This window comes from Vespa mandarinia, chromosome 11 (genome assembly GCF_050613455.1).
Source record: "Vespa mandarinia isolate Hongniang chromosome 11, ASM5061345v1, whole genome shotgun sequence".
NCBI lineage: Eukaryota > Metazoa > Arthropoda > Insecta > Hymenoptera > Vespidae > Vespa > Vespa mandarinia.
In genome coordinates, this window is record NC_140820.1 from 845,547 (window position 1) to 868,823 (window position 23,277).

The 23,277-nt window shown below is 37.4% G+C and overlaps 2 protein-coding genes across 5 annotated transcripts in view; one reads left to right on the top strand and one right to left on the bottom strand.

Moving 5' to 3' along the window:
- Positions 1–23,277, bottom strand: part of LOC118441289 (uncharacterized) — a 176,949-nt gene that overhangs the window by 72,633 nt on the left and 81,039 nt on the right. The gene's annotated exons all lie outside the window — the stretch shown is intronic.
- Rh5 (Rhodopsin 5) lies at positions 19,636–22,876 on the top strand. 3 transcript variants are annotated; one of them, XM_035865467.2, is made up of 8 exons: positions 19,636–19,762; positions 19,978–20,197; positions 20,803–20,994; positions 21,355–21,570; positions 21,703–21,833; positions 21,913–22,243; positions 22,334–22,429; positions 22,507–22,876. In XM_035865467.2, exons 2-8 carry the CDS (start codon positions 20,139–20,141, stop codon positions 22,616–22,618), a joined length of 1,137 nt encoding a protein of 378 aa, XP_035721360.1. In that variant the 5' UTR covers positions 19,636–19,762; positions 19,978–20,138; the 3' UTR covers positions 22,619–22,876. The 3 variants fall into 3 exon arrangements, with proteins under 3 accessions (XP_035721360.1, XP_035721361.1, XP_085516163.1); XM_035865468.2 differs by having other exon boundaries at positions 19,662–19,762; positions 19,991–20,197; XM_085660037.1 differs by having other exon boundaries at positions 19,664–19,762; positions 19,974–20,197.

The following is a 23,277-nucleotide window of genomic DNA, read 5'->3' on the forward strand; positions in this document are numbered from 1 at the left end:
ACGTCGAAGGAATTCGTAGGAAGGAAGTAGAGTGGAAGGAGACAGCAAACCACTAGAAAAGGACACCTAAATACGGAAGGAAACCACAAGCGCATCGTACGAGAGTTGAATGTTCCTGTTGGATGTTCTCGTTTCGTGACACGCAAATGATATGTACACGTATGCAACCTGACAGCCTCTTCCCTATTGCAGTAGAACTATCCGAAACAACAAGAGCAACACCAATTGCTGGAAAACAAATCTATATATGTGTATGTATATATATATATATATATATATATATATATATATATATATATTACTATCTGTAATCTGACATTCTGAAGAACCTTTTGAGGATATTTCAATTATTTTGGCTTATAGAACGAAGTTTATGGAATGAAGTTTATGGAACGAAGTTTATGGAACGATGAAAGTTAATATTTGAATGATACGATATATTTTCAAGTGTTCCGATCAAACTACCAAGTCTACAATGTTTTCTTATAAATTCGTTTTTCTCTCTTTTTCTTTTTCTTTTTCTTTTCTTTTCTTTTTTCTTTCTTTTTTAAACCTTCGAGTTTACTTTAAAACAGATTAAACTATCTATCTGTAATATTTTTAAATATGATGGAAAAATCCTTTTATAATCTGAATGGCAGCATGAAAGATTAGAGAACTCGTCAAGGATTTAATCGTGCTTAAATCGATGGAACGCCAACTCGGTTATTAAACGCAATTCTCTAGAAAGGATTTCCACTGTGAAACGAAAGGATAACGATGTCGTAAATTATATCCGCGCGATTATATAAAGATAGATACGTACGGTCGAGTCGGCGAGTAAAACAAGAATGAGAGAATACGTAGTCTCGCACAAAGCGTAATTCTCGTTTTAGGATCAAATCGGCAATTAAATCTGACAATTTGGCGATTGCATTGTTCGCGAAATTCCTGCGGGAAGGAAGAAACGTGGTATGAGAGAGAGACAGAAAGGGAGAGAAAGGGACAGAGAGACAGAAAGAGAGAGAGAGAGAGAGAGAGAAAGAGACAGAGACAGATACAGACAGACAGACAGACAGAGAGAGAGAGAGAGAGAGAGAGAGAGAGAGAGAGAGAGAGAGAGAGAGAAAGAGAGAGAAAGAGAGCCGTACGTTTCTCACGTTGACTGCATAATCTGAAGAGTAGGAGGGTGGTAGATGGGAAAATCAGTAAGTTTAGCCAACTTCATACGAAACGGAAATCCTCGTTTCTCTCCTCTCAACTACAATCCAGTAGCCCGCGGACATGCTTCCTACTTAGAGCTCCTTCACATTCTCCCCCGCTAACGACTACCTAAGTACTAATGTTAATATTGCAGCTTCCGCAAAGGATTTTCAAAAGTGATGTTATCAAACTGACGATTGCGTAACTTTACGTGCGTTAGAAGAAGAAGAAAAAAAAAAGAAATAATACAATTTTGCAATATATCAATTACAACGATTCTTTTTCGTAGATCTTTTCAACCAATTGTTAAATATTTCGAATTGCAAACATCAAAGAAGATAAATTGCAATTTGTTCGAGAAGAAAGAAGAAAGAAAAAAGAAGGAGGAGAAAGAAAGAAAGAAAGAAAGAAAGAAAAGAAAAGAAAAGAAAAGAAAAGAAAAGAAAAGAAAAAAGAAATCTCGTCTCTTTCCTTCCTTTTCTTTTTACTTCTCATATTTCTACGAGAATATAACTTTCATTCCGGTAAATAGAAAATTCAAAGTAAACGGAGCTATCGCAAGAAAATACGAGAGTTCGCGTATACGAAGAATTACGTATCTAAGTATCTACGACAAAAGAAACGATCTCGTGAAGTACGAAACATTGACGTTCTTGACAATTCGGATTCGCTTCGGGACAAATCTTGTTTTGCTAGGAAGATTTAGTTCAGATGGAGAGATGGAGAGAGAGAGAGAGAGAGAGAGAGAGAGAGAGAAAATAGAGGGGTAAAGGTAGAAGTTACGATGTGATACGAGCTTAATCTCGGCTCCCCACAGTATGCTTCTTAATGGCTTATATATGATGTTCGGTAGTACGGACAGGAACACAGAACACACCTTCTAGTACCAGTCTTTAATCAATTATGCAAATGATTTGCGGATGAATACCACATCTCTTTCCCCTCTTTGCCTTGAGGATAGTGGAACCCTTCTGTTGGACGTTCGACCGACCATCTCTACTTCATCGTTTTCTCTACCCTTTACCATTTACCCTTCTCTATTTCACGAGGACAAAGCTCAAAGTATTTTTTTGCAAACATTTAGAAAATAGACATGCGGTCTATCCTTCGTGTCTCTCTCTCTCTCTCTCTCTCATTTATTCTTCTTTTTTATTTTTACTTTCGTTATCTGAACTTTCGCATTAACTCGTACCCCTAGTGTTTCGTCTATCAGAATTTAACCATCCACTTCATTTATTATTTACAAAGATATCTATCCACCTGGCAGATCCGAAACTCCATTCCCCCTTCTCGGTTTTATGGTACCTTCACCTTCTACAACCTATCTTCCTCATTCCTCTTCCTGTTTGTCCCGTAATTCTCCTTTTTCGAGACTACTTCCTTCTCTCTATCCAGTCTTGTTTCAGTATTGTTTACATGCTTCGCTCAACACCACGTCAACCCCTAGATTCGGTATCGTGCTTTCAGTTTCCACCTTTCTTCTCTTTCATCCCACTCTCAGAGGGATTTCACCCACCATCTACTTTATCCGTCTCGATTCCTATACCTATCTCGCTTTCTAACGAGTTCTTCTCGTGAAACTTTTCGATACTACTATCGTTAGATTTTAGAGAGAGAGAGAGAGAGAGAGAGAGAGAGAGAGAGAGAGAGAAAGAGAGAGAAAGAAAGGAAGAATAAGAAAATAAAAAAAAAAAAAAAAGAGAAATGTACGACTCTTTAAATAAAAATGAAAACAAAAGAAACAGGAAGTATCTATTAAAAAGATTAATGCATTGAACATTTCAGATTTCCGTTTGAACTTTCAGTATTCCAATTTGAGATATTAAAATTTTCTCTCACGTCATTAAATTATTACTCAAAGTCGAACGACGAGGATAGAGTGAGAGGCGGGATGGGGCGGGGTGGGGGGTGGTGAGGGGGAGAGAGGGGTTGGTAGAAGAAAATTCGATGAAATAAAGGAGAGAATTAAGGTACGCCCGAGGCATCGCGTACTTACTTACTTATCCTCCCTTCCTCCCTCCCTCCTTCCAACACCCAACCATCTAAACCATTTTTTTTCTTTTCTACTCTCAGCCGATTTCCTGAAAAAAGTTCGACCCTTTTTCCATTCTTCTTGATAAAAGTTCAACGTAAGCAGGGCGGATCGCCACGATCACGATTCCAGCGACGTCGGCAAGAACGCCTTTGGATTTTGCAAATTTGCCGGACTGCGACTTCGTGAAAGCGAAGGTTCTCGTTTAAACGAACGTTTCGTATAATAGCTTTACAAAGAAAGAGACAGATTGAGTATATTTCTCTCTCCCTCTTCCACCACTCTTCCCCCACCCTCCTTCCCTCTCTCACTCTCTATCTTTTTATTTTCTTTTTTCTACGTCCATCGCAGGAAACGTTGATCGAGCTTCTACCTTAAATGAAATATCTCGTTCGTCTCGTTTTTCGATACGACATTTTGAGAAATACCGATTGTTGGACTGGATCGAGAAATATCGACAAGAATGAAGTTGTACGCTGCGGAGGGCGGGGGAAGGGGGTAGCGGAGTAACTTAAGGACATCTACCATGTTCGAAATATCAACGTTAATATCAAAGTAAAGTAAAATTTCTATCGGTCTGCACGGAAAAATAATGTCGTGAAAGGGAATAATGCTGAAAGTCGAAGAGAATAGAAAAATCAAAAGGCGTATTGTACGTAACGTATACACATACACATACACTTACACACGCATAGAGAGAAAGAGAGAGAGAGAGAGAGAAAGAGACATATACATACTCACGCACATATATGCGTACGTTTTATTTCGATTTTGTGAAGAGCCCTCAGATATACCATAGATTTATTCTTTATTGCTGTCGCTAAGAAAGAAGGAGAGAGAAAGAGAAAGAGAAAGAGAGAGAGAGAGAGAGTGAGAGAGGGAAAAAAATAAATAGAAGACACAAATACAAAGAAGAAAAAGAAGAAGATACTCGAAACAACAGGGAATGTGGGCGAAATCTTTCCGACACATACGATAAGATTCCACCAAGTAGATACGAAATCTCTGTTGAAGAAAAATCGGATTCGCTTTCGTAGCGTTTCCTCTCTTTGAGGTAGTAAGTAGAAAAGCCAGAGAATCTATGCTCGTCGCCGTCGTTTAGTCGAAAGAGTATATCTTATAGTTGTGTGTATATATTTGTATGTATGTGTATACACATACACATACATATATATCTTTGCGTACTTACCTATAAATGTAAGATCGAACGAAGAAGAAACTTCCGTGATATGAGTCCCATGAGATCAAACTTGCTCGCTTCTAAGCAAACAGTATGAGAAATCATGCTGACGAACGTTTTAAACGTTATAAATCGTATCGATAAAGCTTGCTAGTTTGTATAATAAAGTATATTTTATAAAATTTCTTTTCATATATTGTCCTTTTTGTCAATCTCCATGTCTATTTTATATATAAAAAAAAAAAAAAAAAAAAAGAAAAAAACAAAATAGAAGGAAAATAATGAAAAGAGTTATTATCGTATAAAAATCTTTATGGATCTAAAATATTTGCTCCTTTGAACGAATTGATCGTTCTTTTCTTTTTCGTTTTCTTTCTTACTAAATCTTCTGAGTATTTTCGTCCTATTTCGTTGACGTTTTAAAATAAAAAATTAATTCGTTCTCCTTCGAAGTTTTAAAATAACATAGGTCACGTTTGTAAGTTATAATCGATATCACGAACTTCTTCGAGTTGACCCTACGAAAAAAGCATTCGGTTTAGCATAAAAATATCTCTGGCCTGATCGTTCGACGTCATCCCCTTTTCTTTTTCTCTCACTCTCTCTCTCTCTCTCTCTCTCTCTCTCTCTCTCTCTCTCTCTCTCTCTCTCTCTCTCTGTGAGTCGAGACGACGCTAGTCGTCGTTAACGGTACAACTATTTCTTCGCTAGAAACGTTGAATTACTTGGAAAACTTTCCTAACGATTTAATCGAATTATGGATGATCAACTTGGGAGAATAGCAATAAGGTTGAGAACGGTAGACGATATAAAGCTAACTCTTTCACGTGACGTGAAAGAAGTGAGAAAACTAGAGAGACGGGAAGAGAGAGAAAGAGAGAGCCAGAGAGAGAGAGAGAGAGAGAGAGAGAGAGAGAAAGAGGGAAGGAGACGAATGAGGACTTGGTGCAAACTACGAAAATCAAGGCAGAATAATCGTCCTCGTTGTCCTCGTCGTAGTCGTCTAACTTTCACGAAAGTTCGAAAATAGATCGTGAGTCGGCTGACCAAGATCCGACGAACTGTGCCGGAAGTCGAGCTCCGCGAGGAACTTCCCATCGAATTAGAGAAAAGTGTCTTCCTTCGCATACTGTTATACGCGCCAACCACGGTACAAACTTCTCCGTTAATCTCTTGGAAATCCCCTATGCCCTATAGGTTTCTCGATTTATCGTAGAACCTCGATACGCGATGTCTCTTCCATCTTCGATTTATTCCACCCTCTCAGATATTCTCTTCCTTTGTCTCTCTCTCTCTCTCTCCCTCTCTTTCTTTCTCTCTTTTTCTGTGTTTCTCTCGCAATCTATATTCTTCATCTCTTTCTTCCTATTATACGACGCTCAGACGTTTTACAATGAAGTCGGTCGCATATTCGAGAGGACATCGGTATTGAGTAACGATCCCAAAGAAAATTTATCCAATCTGAATGTTTCTTGTCGCTTAACGAAATATAACACGTGAACTTTATTGTGAGTCGAAACGAATCGAAAAGTAAGTAGGCAAAAAGAGAGAGAAAAAGAAAGAAAGGAAAAATGAAAAATAGAGGGGTGGAAATTGAACGAACAGATATAAGAAACATTTGGCTCTTATCTCGTAATATATGGGAAACGAATAATTTTGAAAAGGACATTGAATTTTGTAAAGATAATCCAATGAAATTGGGTGAATGCGGCAAGTATTGTGATTTAAAAATAAAGAGAATACAAAAGCGAGAAAAAGAGAGAGAGAGAGAGAGAGAGAGAGAGAGAGGGGTGGGAGAGGAGAAAAAAGAAAATTTCTAGGCACGAATTTGCGTTCGCAGAAAAGTTTCCCTTTCAGTGTACCCTTTTAAAAGGATCGCCACGTATTTCCGTGTTCGCGTAAGACGTAGTCACAAAGTTTTCGCTCGAGTTCTCTTACTCTAATTTCCGTTATCCCTCTTGAAGGGATTAGAGAACGTGTTTAGCGAAATGGCGACGAAGAGAGTGGGCAGAGAATGGCCGGCCAACTTATTTTCTCTTACAGAGAAGGAATGCAAATTTTTAGTGACGTTAATCGTCTCGTTTTCTCCGTTCTCCCTCCCTCCTTCCCTCTCTCTTTCTCTCTTTCTTTCTTCTCTCTCTCTCTCTCTCTCTCTCTGTCTATCTCTCTCTCTCTTTTTTTTTACCTTTCACAAACGATTTCGGTTAAAAGGGATAAAAACGAAATTGAACGATATTCTCGGTTCCTGACCTTATAACTTTACCACTACTATCACCATTACCACCACCGATAGAAAATCTTACCGGGATCACGACAAGGTTTGCACGTATAGTTTGAAAATGGTCGGAAACCCTTTCCCCTTCCACCTCGACTCATTACTTTGAATTATTCGAATAATATTTCCCTGTCTAGAGGAGAAATCAATGCGTCTACCCTCGCGATGCATAATTCATACCATAGTATTAGACAGATCGAAGATTAATAGGCTCGATCGGATGCTCCTCTAATCGAGCACTTACCACCTACGACTTCGTTCGTCTCCTTTTCTTTTTTTTTCTCTCTCTCTCTCTCTCTTTCTCTCTTTCTCTCTTTCTCTCTTTTTCTTTTTCTGTCTTTTTCTCTCTTTTCAACACTCCTTTCTCGATCTTCTTATTCCTCCTCTATCGTACTCTTTTCCCTTTTCCACAACGTGCTAGGTAGATTCAAAGAAATCGATAGGTCCCGTCTCGTAACGACCCCGAACGATTCTTCGAGCCAAGAAAGATCGTTGATTCTCCCCTTCCCTCCCTCCCTCTCTCTCTCTCTCCCTCACTCTCTCTCTCTCTCTTGATGCTCCTTGAGAAAAGTCTTCACCAATCTCGTCCGTTTTCTCTCGGCATTGCGTAAAAAAGAAGAAAAAAAAAAAGCAGGAAAAAAAAACATGAAAAGAAAAAGAAAAGAAAAGGAAGAAAGTCTCACAAAGATGAGAGTGGATCGATTGAGATTTTACATTACTCCACGACTTTCTCGACTTTTTAATATTTATTCTTGTTCTTATATATCTTGTCGATATGGGTTATTAATAGGCGATTGAGGAATATAAGATTGTGTACTGGATCATATATAAAAGTAACACTTCAAAAGAGGATCTAATAAATTTGGGACACAGTTCAACGTGACATGTGGAATGTAAATGAAGTTTGTTAAAAGTCACGAATTTTTATCAAACGATTGTAACATAATTCTGTTTCTTTTCTTTTCGTTTCATCTTACTTGCCAAATGTTTAATGCAGCTGCTCGTTAGAATTCTCAACGATATCAATGCGAAGTCTTAATCGTATCCTAGCAAATAGGACGAGCTCGATAACTTTCCCAGTCCGAGTCCGGAAATTAAATGACGTGAACAGATTGGAGACACGTTCATGGAACGTCCTGATAAAAAGAAAATATAAAGTGGCAAAACTAGGCTACGAGACAAGTGAACTGTTTTCTTATTCATTTGATATATATATATATATATATATATATATATATATATATATTTGATCATTTTAATGTATATTCTAAGATGTCCCATTCTCGTTGTTCCGATTCTATTTCAGTGGAAGCGGCAATTAACAAAAGGTCAGCCACTTATTATCGTAGAGCGAAGGAGTAAACAAGCATTTCAAATCCAGAGTGCTATATTTTTTTTTACATTTGCAGGGAAGAGAGAGACAGAAGAGGATGAGATGATCAATTTGGAGAATTTTAAATATTAAATAGGTAGGTTTTCTTTTTATAAAGATTCCAATCGAAGAGAAGAAAAATGAGAACGCTTTGATGATAACGACAGATATGCAGATTCTTCAAAGGTGGATAATTTTAACTGGAACATAATGGAAACGAAAGAGAAAGAGAGAGAGAGAGAGAGAGAGAGAGAGAGAGAGAAATGCATAATTTTCTCGTTTGCACGTTATCAATGTGAAATCCGGTCAAACAGAATTTGTCAGATAGTGTCAGCCGATACGCTTCGAGAATAAGTCGAGACATGAAATGGTATTCGAGGGAAGATAGTTATTTTTGGTTCTAACGATATGATGTATAGACCTCAGCAGATTAAAGACCATTAAGGATAGGATATAAATTTTATTGATAATTTTACTGATAATTTTATTAAATAATAAGCATTCGCAAGGGTTAATTTAATTCGTCGATCAACGTCATCTCACTCTAGTTCGAATGATTTGATTAATCGGGTTAATATAAAATTATCTCAATTGCAGCGAAATAGTTTCATGGATATCGTAACGATACGAGTCTATTAAAATGGCCGAATGTAGAAGCTAATAACTCGAGAAACGTCTGCTTAATTCTCGTCGATTCCATTATTTCTGAAATCAGTTATTTTAATTTGCCATGTTTAACGATCCACTCGACGTGACTGTGAAATTCGTAGATAGCGAGTAAGCCTGAGCTTTTTGTTACAATATTAATTATTCAAGATAATTTCAACCGAGCCATTAATTTAATAAAATGACTAGTTTCGAATGCAAAATCGTTCGCTCGTTATCTTCTCTATTATTTAATATCGATCGAATATCACGCGCATTGCGGTTGTTTTAAAAAGTACGAATATCCGATACGATTCCCCAATTCTTTTTTCCTTCTTATTTGATTTATTTATTTATTCTGCGATATAAAAGAAATATTGAGAAGCAAAACGTAAAGAATATTGGGAAGAAAGTTTTTAGTCTTTGGTACTTTCAATGAAAAATCAATTAAGAGATATTTAAAAAAGTTTTTCAATAATCTAATGGGAAAGAATAGAAAAGTGAGATCTGTTTTAAGAATTAAATGAACCGATCAATCGATTACGAATATTTACTTTATTAATTATAAAAGAAAGAAAATAAATAACTAGAGGGTCTAATTGAATATCTTCTGTCGTATAATAACGCAAAATATACTTTGCGAAACGGAAGGAGACGATAAATCGAACGAAACTTTTAACACGAGACGATACCTCTGTGTGTATGTTTGTGTGTGTGTGTATGTGTGTGTGTATACGTTATGTATATACACACTTATCCGAACAGAGAAATTCACTCTAGATAAACTTTTCGTGAAGTTATTTTTAAATCTGCAATCGCGTTGGTAAACTCGAATCGAATTTACGAGTTAGGATTGAGATGCAGCGATTTTTATTATTTTTCTTTCTTTCTTTCTTTCTTTCTTTCTTTCTTTCTTTTTTTTCTTTCTTTGTTTCTTTTGTTTTTATCATCACGGTATAAACGATCGAAGATGAAAGATCGAACGTTTAAAAAGTTTGTAGGTAAGAAGTAAAATGGAAAACAAAACAAAAGAACCAAAAAAGGAAAAAGAAGGAAAGAAAGAAACAAACAAAAAAGAAAAGAAAAAAAAAGAGAAAAAGAAGAAAGGAAGAAATAAAGAAAGGGAAAAAAGATCGATAAACAGGAAAATGGTCGAACATTCAGGTCGACATTTCCCTCGCGTGATCCTTTTCCGTTGCCTGACGGTTCTCGATTAAATATCGATTTAAAGGAATTTTTAATTTCCCGAAGGGCCGCGGAATCGAGTGGCAGGGCTCTGTCGCGAGTTTCACGATGTTCCCAGGTGTCAGCCATGTGTCACGATCGTTCGAACAATGCACCGGTAAAGGGTCCTCTATATCAATTTCGAACTGTACCAGCATTGAACCATGTTCCGTTTCCATATGCCACTCTTTCCTATTTCTACATCGACCCAGAGTATCTCTCTTTGTGAAAACCAGATACGACTTTACAAATTGCGATCGCTCGTTGCTAACTAACTTTGTACGCCTGGTCAACGTTATAACGAGCGGTCATTAATATCTCGAGAATAGCGGCGTTACCAGTCGAGATCGACGTTTCTGTTCATCTTTCCTTCGTTAACGATGGGTTAGCACGAGCCCCCTTTCACGGGGAATAAATAAGCGAAATAGTATTAGGTCGGGCGAAGCTAAACTCTAACTATATAGAACGAGAAGAGAAAGGGAATAAAAGATTAAAGAACCTTAGGAAAGTTACAATTAGATAAATTGAAAAAGAAAAAGAAAAAGAGAGAAAAGAAAATAAAGATATAAGGACTTTTCGATGGATACCAATTCTCTCCAAGGATTCTTCTTTATCTTTCAACGAAAAAACAGGATATAAAAAGGAATACATATTGTTTTAGGGTATTTTGAAAAAAAAAAAAAAAAGGAAAAAAAAAAAAGAAAAAGAAATAAAGTTATCCAAAGAAATCCAATAAGGAGAGAGAGAGAGAGAGAGAGAGAGAGAGAGAGAGAGAGAGAGAGAGAGAGAGAGAGAGAAAGAGATAGAGAGAAAAAAAACAGACAGGGAGACAGAGAGATATAGAGACGTATAGAGAGAAAGAGAAAGAGAGAAATAGAAAAAAAGGACCTTTTTCGAATAGCACGTTCCCGATCATTTTCCCTTTACTTTTCCATCCCATTTCCAGTGCTGGCTCTTGTTCCTTTGCCATGCACCAAGAAGGAATCCGACAACGCAACGGAGACGAGAAAGGAAAAGGAGCAAAAGCGAGAGATAGAAGAAAAGCGTAAAGAGACGAATGGCTAGGAACGAACGAGTGTGACTGTTAGAAGGAAGAAGAAGAGTTGCTGGAGAAGGAAGAGGAGGAGGGAAGGGCAGGGGAAGTGGGTGGATGGCGTATAATGGCAAGTATTACGAGCACTTAGTCACTTTTGTGCTAGGGCCGCCATTGTGCCGGAACAAAAGATGGCGAATCCCCTGGAGCGATTCGACTGTCCCGTGCGCGAGGCGCACAGTAGTAGTCGTTGGTGCTCGAATAACCATGAGACTAGAAGGGCAAAATTAAGCCGAGCGTGCTTGGTCTGAGTCTCATACGCTTGCGCTACTGCGGCACACGCCTTCTTCCGATACGCGTTCTTCTCTGTACACCCTCTCTCTCTCTCTCTCTCTTTCTCTTTCTCTCTTTATATACCGGTATTTCCTTTGTTATTTCTCTTTCTATTCTTTTTCCGTTCTTTATTTTTCTTCTTTTCTTGTTTCTTTCTTTTTATTTTTTCTTTTTTTTTCAATTTACAATTTCGAGTTTATCGGCACACCGGCATTTCTTTCTTTCAACCGTCCCAGCAAAAGCATAGATAACTTGCTTCCCCAAGTATCAGCAACGACATCCCCCTTCTATCATTGGCTTTGTCTCGACGCAACGACGGCCAAGGCACAGACGATCGCCCGAGTAGTCTTTCTTCTCGTTTTCCCTCAAGGGCACCAGGCGTTACTTGCTGCCCTTTTCTTCGACTATATCGCGCTCACCAAGTTTACCCATCTTGTAGCGCCTTCTTCCTGAAATTACAATTCTCCGACCAATATTCTTTCTTTACTAGAATACCGCCAGACTACTCTCTTTCTCTCTCTCTCTCTCTCTCTCTCTCTCTCTCTCTATCTGTACCGCTGGATTATCGAAGCTTATCAGAGGGCTGGAAGATGTTGCTCGCTTTTGTATACGCCGAGTCCTTTGTGCTTTCCACCGTACCACCACTCTGGGATGTTCATTTGTCAAGTTTCTCTCTCTCTCTCTCTCTCTCTCTCTCTCTCTCTTTCTCTCTTACATGAGACGACGGGTTGACTCGTCGTCGTTGGTACGTAGCTTTCCACGAATCCCTACGAAAAATTGCGTTTCCTCGATGCTCGGTTTGATAATGAAAACGTCGTCTTAGAAAATGAGACTTTCGCCGACGAAGGGAGACTTTAGTCTACGAATAATTTTTACTTTCTTTGACGAATATTTCAAAAGCAGAAAAGAAAAAAAAATATTACGTGTGAGCACGTAAAAAGTGAAATGGTCTGTGAGAAAAGAAGTAGATACGATAAACTGCCTCGACGGGTATTATTCAGTCGCGAGTTCTTTCATCTTCAACATCAAAAGACAATGCCTCCAAAATTATGGAAATTTTTTCGAAGAATTTTGCGAAATCGACGTTATGCGTTTTCTTTGTATTCGCGAGTCATGTAACGGTGGTACCTGCAGAGTCGAGCAACGACGGGGGATAAGAGTAAAGAAGGTGAAAAGGGATGAAAAGTTATTTCAGTCACGATTCTCGCTCGTCTTCGATGTTTCCCATTTTATATATATATATATATATATATATATATATATATATATTCTTCTTCGTTTTATCATTTTACGTTTCCCTTTTCTGAGAAGAAGAAAAAAAAAGAAAGAAAAAGAAAGAGGTAAAAACGATACCCTCGCGATCGTAAAATAATAACTTGTTCTAAACCATAAATGGAATCATTTTCTTTTTTCCTTTCGTTTTTCTTTTTTTTCTCTTTTTTTTTTTTTTTTTTTTTTTTTTAAGAAGAAGGATCTTTCGACGGAACGTTAACAAACGTTAAGAGCATTACATTCGTACCAGTAATTCTCTTCGAATTCGTAGGTCCGGATGTAACAGTTTCGATTGGCAAAGTGTGCGCGCAAGTTGAATGATCGGCGGCCGTATTACCGATCAAGATCTACTGTCTGTATCTACTCTATTTCGATTCCTGAATCAAAGTCGGCTGATTAAGCCCTTCAGAGCCTACTAGGCGTTTCATTTGCATCATGCCACATAGGTATCATCCCTTTGTACGGCTTTGAATAGTCAACGGGAAGTGAAATCTGTCCGACCAAGACCTTCCGTAACTACTGTGAAACGTACACAACAGATACGTCTCTTCTCTTAAGGGTAAAACTTATGATTTATATATGTACATCAAAGATTTCCAATTCATATCATTAATATAAATAATCCCTTAGATAAATTATTTGGAAACATTTCAATTATTTCTTCTTACTTATCGTATATTTTATTTCTATCGAATCTCCTGTAATATCTTCCTTTTCCTTTTCGTGAATCCGCATAGACGTTAGAATACAACAACAAAATATTTTATATGGATGGAAAAGGAAATCGAATTGAAAGAAATCTACAAAATGAGATTATCTATTGGTCCTTGTTCACATTTTCCTCAATAGATCGTAGAACAATGGACAAAGGAAACATCATTGAGGTAGAAGAGCCACTTGATTCACCTCGAGAAAGCACGCTATATTGAACGGGAATAGGACGTTTGCTTCGGGAATAGAGAGAGAGAGAGAGAGAGAGAGAGAGAGAGAGAGAGAGAGAGAAAGGGAGAGGACGTCCACCAGTGGCGTTTTATGGTTCTAGAAACAAACCTTACGACATTACGACCGCCATACGTGTTCTCCTGCGTTGATTCTTCTTTCTCTCTTTCTCTCTTTCTTTGTCTCCCTTACTATGTCTCCCTCGTTCGCGTGCTCTTTCAAGCCTGGCCGAACAGAAGTACGATAATGCCGTTTATCCGGGCGTGAGAAGTCGAATTGGTGGAGAAGTAGGGAAGGTCGAGGATCAGCCAGGCAATTGGTGCAGTCTACGTAACATAACGTTGGCTCGCTCGCACAGCTGTTGGAAATTGCGGGTTCTAACAATCGCTTCTGCTTACCTGCCAGAGACCGCACTCTGTAACCACATACATACACACACACACACACACATACACGCACACATGTACGGAGACGCGCGCTCCTACGAAGCATTGTGCGTATTGACCGACAATGGTTCATGAACGAAGTGAACTTTCTTTGCCGTGGAATACGAAGAAAAATGTTCCATGCGATAATGATCAACTTGTGAAATCGAGTCGAACTCGAGAGATCCCTTTAAAGTAGTACGAAAAACAAGAATACTTTCTATATCGCGGCTTTCAATTTTGACGAGTCTCGTTTATTGTATTTCCTTTCAATCGAAATCAAATTCTATTTCTACCGATTCTCCAACGAAATATTATATTTTGATATAAAATAAACTTTGCTTTCTTTCTTTCTTACTTTCTTCCCTTTTTTTTTTTTTTCTTTGGTATAATTTGTTTTTCTTTCTCTCTCTCTCTCTCTCTTTTGTTTGTCAGTACAGTATCGATGAATTACTTTTCCTTTCTGTTCTTTCCCATCTTTTTTCATCTTTTTTTCTAACTCCTCATTGATTTTCTCGCTCTTTCGCGTCCATTTTTCTTCATTACTTCCTTTTCTTTTTCTTTTTCTTCTTTTTCTCTTTTCTTGTTTTTCTTTTTTTTTTTTTTTTTTTTTTTTTTTTTTTATTAGCAGCGGCATATCGGAAACAAAGAGAAACGCGAATACAGCGTGAAATTGCGGAAACGGGAATACGTGTAAATGGAAGGAGAATTGCGTCTCGAATGTGCTGGTTAAATAAGAGGCCTGCGTTTCATTGTCGTGAGAAGACACAAGGGTTGGCGGTTTGTCTTTCCTTCTTTCTCTATCTTTTGTACTTTTTGCTCGACCGTTAATTGCGAAATAAAAGTGCGCGACTGCCTGCGCTTTACACCCCCAAGTAGGGGTCGATGGGAATGAGAAAGAAGAAATAAAAAAGAAAAAAAAAATAGAAAAGGAAAAGAGAAAGAAAAAAGAATTAATGAGAATGAGAGGAGAAGACCTGGCGGAACAAGGGGGGTGGAATAATACGATTACTTAAGTTCATCAAAAAAGAACTTCCTTTCAACTCGCTTCCTTGCTCGCTCGTTCGTCGACTTACGACGCGCGAATTGAATTTTTCTCAACAACTACCTACTTTGCCGCTACATTAACTTTAACTTTGTGCACTTAAGTTCACATTTATTCAGCATAACCTCAAACCTCACAAGTTTATTTATAATCAAATATACATCGTATATATATGTATATATATGTAAGAGAAGATTGACTCCATTGTTGGATCATTTCTTTTTCCCTTTGTTTCGCTCATATCTTCATGATCTATTCAATGAAAACAAAAATATTTTCGTAATACGCTTTAATGCTTTTGTAATGCTCTTTTATCAGATAATATTAGATTTTTAAATATATTACTACAAATAATGTAAATGATATTAATAGAGAAACCGATTGCCTAATTTGTTTACTATCAGTTTCCTAAATTGGAACTGAAAGGAGAAATCTATAAATAACATTAATTACAGTAAAACGATAAGACAGTAAATGAGATAAGATATATCTTTTTTTTTTTATTTTTTTTTTTTCCTATCAAGAAATCATATTTGATAATAATGACATTAATAGGTACAAAATAGATATTGCAAAAATAAAAATAAAACGAATTGTGTGAAGGAGATGGAGGAAAGAGATGTTGGGCCATCTCTTTCCACCATAATACTCGCCCAATTTTTCGAAGAAAAATCAATCTCGATAACTCAGCTCTCATGTTTCGTTCCGTAACTTTGATATGTACATCCTTTTATCGAAGGAAAAGAGGGTTGCTCCGATGAGGTTCAGAAAGAAAGAAGGGGGAAGGAGAGGGAGAGGAGGGAACCAAAGAGGAATTTGATAGTAGTCGGTCCATCGAAGCGAAGGGAGAATATATACATATCTCGTGAGTGTGAGTCGATGACACGATTTGAATAATCGTGATCCCTCTTGACTTGGAAAATGAGTGTCAATCTCTGGCCATACCGCACACAAAATACTCACTTCGGCTCGAACCGAGGAAAGGTTTTAAGGAAGCAAAGGAATCGAAGGGGTGGACGGATGTTGGATGACGAAGCTACTACTACTACCACTACTACTACTACTACTACTAGCAAAGCAATCGAGAAAGCAGAATACGAGAAGTAGTAAGAGAACGAGGAGGAGAAGGAGTCGGCCGACCAATTAGCGTTAATCCTTGTTAATCTTCTTCTCTCTTTCTCTCTCTCTCTCTCTCTCTCTCTCTCTCTCTCTGTCTTTCTGTCTCTTTTTCTCTCCAATCTGCATTCCTTTGTTTTTCATTTGAGCCATCGTGCACGACCACCATCACCATCACCATCATTATTATCACCGACGACGACAACAAAGACTACGTATAGAAGAAGGACGAAGGGATTAGAAAGAAGTGTTTCTGATGTAGATACAAATGGAAGGATTCGTTTCTCTATGACACTCCTATCCGTAGCCGACGATCCTTCCTTCATTGAAATGACGACGGGTGATAATAGCTAGCTCGACGATGCCAACATCGAAACTCCGTTCTTCCCTACTCACATCCCTCTCGCATACGAATCAAAAAGGGAACTATTACGCTGATGAGAGGACTGAGATATTTTTTTCTTTCTCTCTTCGTGAAATGCTTTCGCCGTGATAAAGGTCTACCTATAAAATAGTTAAAAAATTATTATCCGTTGGATGTTAAATATATAAAATCGATTTCTACGTATATATTGCATCGAAAATATTAACACCGAACGTTATAATATTAAATGGATTACAGATAGCTTCAATCGTAAAAAAAGAGGAAAAAAAAGAAAAAAGAAAAAAGGAACCTAATCAATTTCGTTCATCTTACATCGAACTCATCGAGAATTTATTATTGATGCTTCTTTTTTTCTTAGGGTAACTTGATTTCTTTCGATGTAATTTTACTTACAGTCGATCACGAACATTTTTCTCCTTGTCTTTTGAATATGTCATGCTGGTACTTTTCGTAATGTCATCAGAGTTGAGAGTAGCTTTCCGAGTCGTTTGAAATGCCTCTGATACAATGTCCAATACTTGCTTAACGGGATAGGAAACAGCGAGGATTCTTCCGTCGAGTAGTGCATTACCTAACGAGTATCGTACAGACAGAGGAAGAGAGAGAGAGAGAGAGAGAGAGAGAGAGAGAGAGAATGCCGTCCAATCGAATGCCTTTCTCCATAGCCGTTTGCCAGCCAGCTCGAAACCAAGAGTACGATCGATCATTATTTATATCGGACAGCGCCCAGGCTACCATGATGGTCGCTTCGGTAAAAGCGCATGAGAAACAAAGGAAAAAGTGAACACGCCGCGAAAAGAGCTAGCTCTCTCTCTATCTCTCTCTCTCTCTCTCTCTATCTTTCTCTCGTTCTCCCTTTCTCTCTCGTACTCGTAGAGGTATTCGCAAGAGCTCAATTTTACTATAGATATCTTTTGAGATACGAAATGGGAGGCAACGACGACGACGATGACAAGAGTTCGAAGAGATTGGAAAAAGGAAAATGAGAAATCGCCGAAGACACTTATCAAAAATGAATAAGAACAAAAAAGATAATGACCGTTTAAATGGAAATAAATTGGAAACCTTGCGAGAGTAATTATCTACCTATTTGTTATTTTGTTCGTAACAAATATGAAATATAATAAATACCGATTTTAATATGTAAATGAGATAATAAGAGAGAGAGAGAGAGAGAGAGAGAGAGAGAAAGGGGAGAAAAATTTTTAATCCCTGGTTATATTTCCGACACGATCACGAATCAACCGGAACTGTTTCATTGTACGTCATTCAAGCTTCCCAACTAAATTCCCATCGTGTGAACAACACCGGCGTGGCCCGATGAGTCGTGAAAATTACACGTACGGACAAAGCTCATAAATATATCTGTTGAATCGTGAAAAACTCAGCCGCCCTACCACCTATTACGCGCTCTATGAAAATCCCTGTCCCTTTTTACGGTTGTTTTCTACTTCCCCGTACTCTCCGTTCCCTTTTACTCTTTCCGTGGTTATTTCTCCGACCAGGATCACTGTACAAAAAACATGAAACTGTATCTTGCTATGAGGGAGAGAAGGAAAACGAGATAGAGATAAAGAGAGGAAGAGAGAAAAAGAGAGAAAGAGGGAGGGAGAGAGAGAGAGAGAGAGGGAGAGATAAAGAGAGGAGATTTTAACGTTCCCTCAACCGAGTCCACAGCAGCACTCCATCGAGCCATCGGCCGGAGTACGAGCAGAGCGGACGACCTGGTGCTCGTAAATCAGTGGAATTTCGCGGCCACCCCACAGACAATTTTATGATTTAACTCGGTGGACGAGGGAAGGCTGCGGTTGTTCCGTGAGCTCGAATACACGTACGCACGATGCACCCTATGCAGCCGGTGTATATGCCTGTGTATGGTGTGTATATATATATATATATATATTCCTTTTGTACCAGATGAATTCCTAAATTTCTAGGCTCGTTCAAATGAACCCATATATAAATCAAATATCACATACACTCGTTTCATCATTTCTATCTTCTTCTTCGTCTTCTTCTTTTTCTTTTCTTTCTCTAACGATGACATTGTTACGAGTTAGAAACAGCAAACTCATTCTCTTCCACTATTAACGCCTAGTCCCCGATCGGTAAGCGTATGCGTTGGAGAGATTAATAGGTAGGACGATTTGTTAGCTCCGTTTCACCGTTGTTCACTACAGCCGAAGTGAAAGAGAAAGAGAGAGAGAGAGAGAGAGAGAGAGAGAGAGAGAGAGAGAAACTAATGCACAAACCAATGACCACGATTATTCTCTACTTGGTCCTTGTGTTCTTTCACTGTAAAACACATATGTTTCCCCCTTTTAAATAAATCCACGATTTGAAATATCGTTCTCTTTTTATCATTTCTCTCTTTTTCTTCTTCTTCTTCTTGTTCTATTTCTTCCTCTGCTTTTTTGTTCTTCTCGTTCTTCAATGACAGAATGTAAGTACTTAACGAGTAACTCTCGACGGGCAACGTTACTCTGAGAAAAAGTAATCGTAATGCATTAAAGAAAGTACGAGTAATAAAGGGATAGATTTGAAATCAAGTTGCGTGACCGACTGGCCTCGGTCGAACAAAAGGTTTCTTGCATTTCTAAATCGAATTAAACTCTCAACCGACACGCCATTGTTGATCTCCATACCGTGACTATGAGAGAAGGAAAGCTTATTTACAACGTCAGATCGAACTTACTTGTTCAAAGGTGATGCTGGATTATCCTAAGATCTCTACAGAATGATATGCTTTCAGAATCAATCATATTCTTTCGATAAATAGAAACAATACGTATTTATTTATTTCTTTTTTTGTTCTTTCTTACTATCTTCGATAATACTTATCATTTGTCTTTCTCGATATATAAAATAAAATGAATCGTTTCGACTGAACAAATTTCGTCGTATTTTTTATTGAACGTACATACATACATACGTACGTGTGAATTATAAAAATAAGAAGATTCGATTTCGATCACCTTGACAGAGGATTAAAAGAACATCACGAAAGGACATATCTTCTCATAGGGGAACAAGGTGGGAGTACTAGAGTCAAGTTCGCGTGACTGCACGAACTCGAGGATGGAAAAAGGTTTCTTAGATTCGTAAATTGAATTAAGATATCAAACGGCACGACAGCTCATTGATCACCATTCGATCTGTTTGATATAAAAGAGCTCACTAACTTTGGTACGGGTCAAGTGAGTTGCGGAACGTGCTGTCAACTTATCGCACCGCGTCTCACTTCAATTCAGATTCGAACGGACGTAGAAATAAAGTAGAAGTTTATTTTACATCTTAACTTGACGTAAGCAAAACAAATACGATCCTACGAAATGTTCGGTTTTTTTCCTCTTATTTTCTTTCTTTCTTTTTTTTTTTTTTTTTTTTTTGTTGACCGTAGGAGAGGATACAAAAAAAGGAGAAGAAAAAAAAATCGAAATAGTAATTTTTTAACTTAAGTGGAAGAGAAAAAATTATTTGTTAAAATCTCACAGTTGGTTTCTTCATTCTCTAAGACAGATATCTATTCAAGGTCCTAAGGATTGAAACCTTTTGGACGTGGATAGGACGAGTCAAGACGACCACTAAAATTCTTCTTCGTTCAGACATCTCGTTTATCTCGGAAGATCCATTTTAACGATTCGTCAGTCTACCAATCGACGACACAGCCTTGAAGAAGGATGCTGCTGCAAAACTATACCTTCGAGAACGGCCCTCAGCCTTTTGTAGGCGGAATGGGGTAGGTAAAACTTCTTCTTCTTTTTTTTTTTTGGTTTCTTTCTTTCCTTTTTTATTTCTTTCTTTTTCTTTCATAATCATTCGACATTGTTCCAAAGATGAAAGGAGAGAAATAATCCGACGAAGCAGAGGGAGCTTTCGTGCGTACACGAATCTCTTTTTCCCTTTCTCTCTTTCTCTCTTTATCTTACTCTCTTTCTCTTCATTCACTATTGTTGGACTATGACACGAGGATAATGATCGCGCGGAAGTGAAAATAGATTAGAAATATTGAAAATAAATTAATACGACTAATAATAATAGATGAATAATCGACGAGGAAATTATTATAATAAGTTAATGATCGCAAATTTTTCGATAATATTAGTTTAATTCAAATACGTTACTTCGGTTCTTCTTCCTTTCATTAACAACCTTTTACGAAGGTAATAATAGTAGTCGATGAAAGAAGATCGATGAAAGCTCGGAGTTGTCAAAAAGGAAAAGGAGTATAAAATTTGCGTCCATCTAACTTTAATAACGACTTGGTACTTATCGAACTTTCTTATCGCGATAAAGACGTTTTCCTTCCAATTTCGATGATTCAATATTTTCTTGTTAAATTAGAGAGGTCCAACAAATGCAAGAAAGGTTTTTGGGATGGAACGTACCACCGGAACACATGGGACTCGTACACGTTCATTGGAGGGGCTACCTCGCACCTGGAAAATACTGGCACATTGGTCTCTCGCTTATTTATTTTATGCTGTTTGTCATGTCCGTCGTTGGAAATGGATGCGTCGTATGGATATTTACCACGTATGTCGATCGTAAACTCTGAATTATTATTAACTATTACTCATATATATATATATATGATCTTTTGTTTTTTTTTTATTTTTTGGTTTTTTCTTTTTTGATTTCTTCCTTTTTTTTTCTTTCTTTCTTTCGTCGAATGAATCCAATGCGATGTTCGACTTAACGCCATCTTTGCGACGCTAGCAGCAGCTCGTCCGTTCACAGCGTTTGATTACCGAATCCATTGAAAAATTTGGATGAAGTAACACGAGTATGGTTGAAATTAAAAAATTAAAAAAGAAAAAATATATATCGAACATTCCATCCGATGGAATAAAAATCAAACAAATAATAAAGAAATGCGATTGAAATTTGTTACAGATCAAAAGCTCTTAGGACACCCTCGAACATGTTTATCGTCAATTTGGCTATATTCGATTTAACGATGGCGTTAGAAATTCCACATTTCATAATAAATAGCTTTATACAACGCATTTGGGGTTGGGAGATTGGTTGTGCTATATTTGCATTTTTGGGCAGTATTTCTGGTATCGGGCAGGCAATCTCCAATGTTGCCATTGCCTACGATCGTTACAGGTATCTAATATTTTCTACCTAACCAACATTAGATACAATGTTATTTAGTCGGTGCATTTTGTATATCGTTATGGGAGACTTAAAAAAATTGTCGGATAATAATTAAAAGAAATTTTTGTTATGTTCTGATAGAACGATATCGTGTCCGATCGATGGTAGACTAAACGGATCGCAAGCTGGATTGATCGTTGCATTTACTTGGTTCTGGGCTTTACCATTTTCAGTTTTACCTCTTATAGAGGTGTGGGGAAAATATGTACCAGGTAAAACGATAATTACATTCTATCAATCATAGATATTATAATCCAAACTGGATAATATCATAATTCAATGATATTTCAGAGGGATACCTAACTACGTGCAGTTTCGATTTTCTAACGGATAACTCGGACACGAGGGTTTTCGTAGCTTCGATCTTCCTTTGGTCTTATCTTTTACCATTGACCCTCATAGTTTATTTTTACTCGCAATTGATTAGATCCATTAGACAACACGAGAAGATGCTTCGCGATCAGGCAAAAAAAATGAACGTAAAATCTTTGGTTTCAAATCAGGATAAAGAACGTAGTGTCGAAGTTAGAATCGCTAAAGTAGCGTTCACTATTTTCTTCCTATTTCTCTGCGCGTGGACGCCTTATGCTGTTGTCGCTGTTATCGGTGCTTTTGGTAATAGGTATGAAAATACATACGAATCTCTTAAACTTTATCGATGTTACACAAATTCGAAATATTAAATTTTAATCATTAAAAATTATTATTCTAGCGACTTGTTGACACCTCACGTAGGTATGTTACCAGCAGTTTTCGCAAAATCGGTTTCGTGCATAGATCCATGGATTTATGCCATTAATCATCCAAGGTAGTGTATCTATCATCATATTGAAAATCGTTAGATATCATTTATATAATTAAATATAATATTTTTCGATCGTAAAGGTATCGTCAGGAATTACAAAAGCGATGCAAGTGGATGGGAATACGAGAACCCGAACCAGTTGCAGACAATGTTTCAGCGCAGACTGAAAAACTTAAGGCAGACGAAGCATAATTCTAAATGTTTTATGTACTTTATGGAAAATGAGAAAACAACGGCATGGATGATCGATCGTATCGAATCGTCAATCCACCACCGATCCGATATCGATCTTTCGTCTCGTCTACGATTTCTTTTATTTGTCAATATATTATAAATAGAAATTATTATCAAAATATTCTGTATAAAAATTGTCGTTATTATTATTATTATTATTATTATTATTATTATTATCATTATACAGTAGAACGTGGCACATACACGCTAATCTGTGGTTTCTTATATAAATTTGAATAAAGCAAGCATCAAATGGAGATATTATTTTTCTTTCATCTTCTTTTAGAATTTGACGTCTTCTTCCTTATCGTGTATGAGAAAGTTACGAAGTCAATTTTATCCTCCGTTAATCAATATATCAGGGATTATACCGACTATCGACAAGTTTCGAGCTCGTTGAAATTTCTGACTTTTATCAGAGATGGCGGTCGTTCGTTATGCGATCATCGTTTTAAAAAAAACAACAAAGTTACAGGGAAAACATGTTAACGTTATCGATTATTCATTAGATCAAACGTTAATAATTTGTTAAAACGAGGAGAAAAATCCTACGGTCAATACACAATCGAACGAAAACAAAAACTCCAAGAATTATATTTGGGGATGAAAGTTTCGAT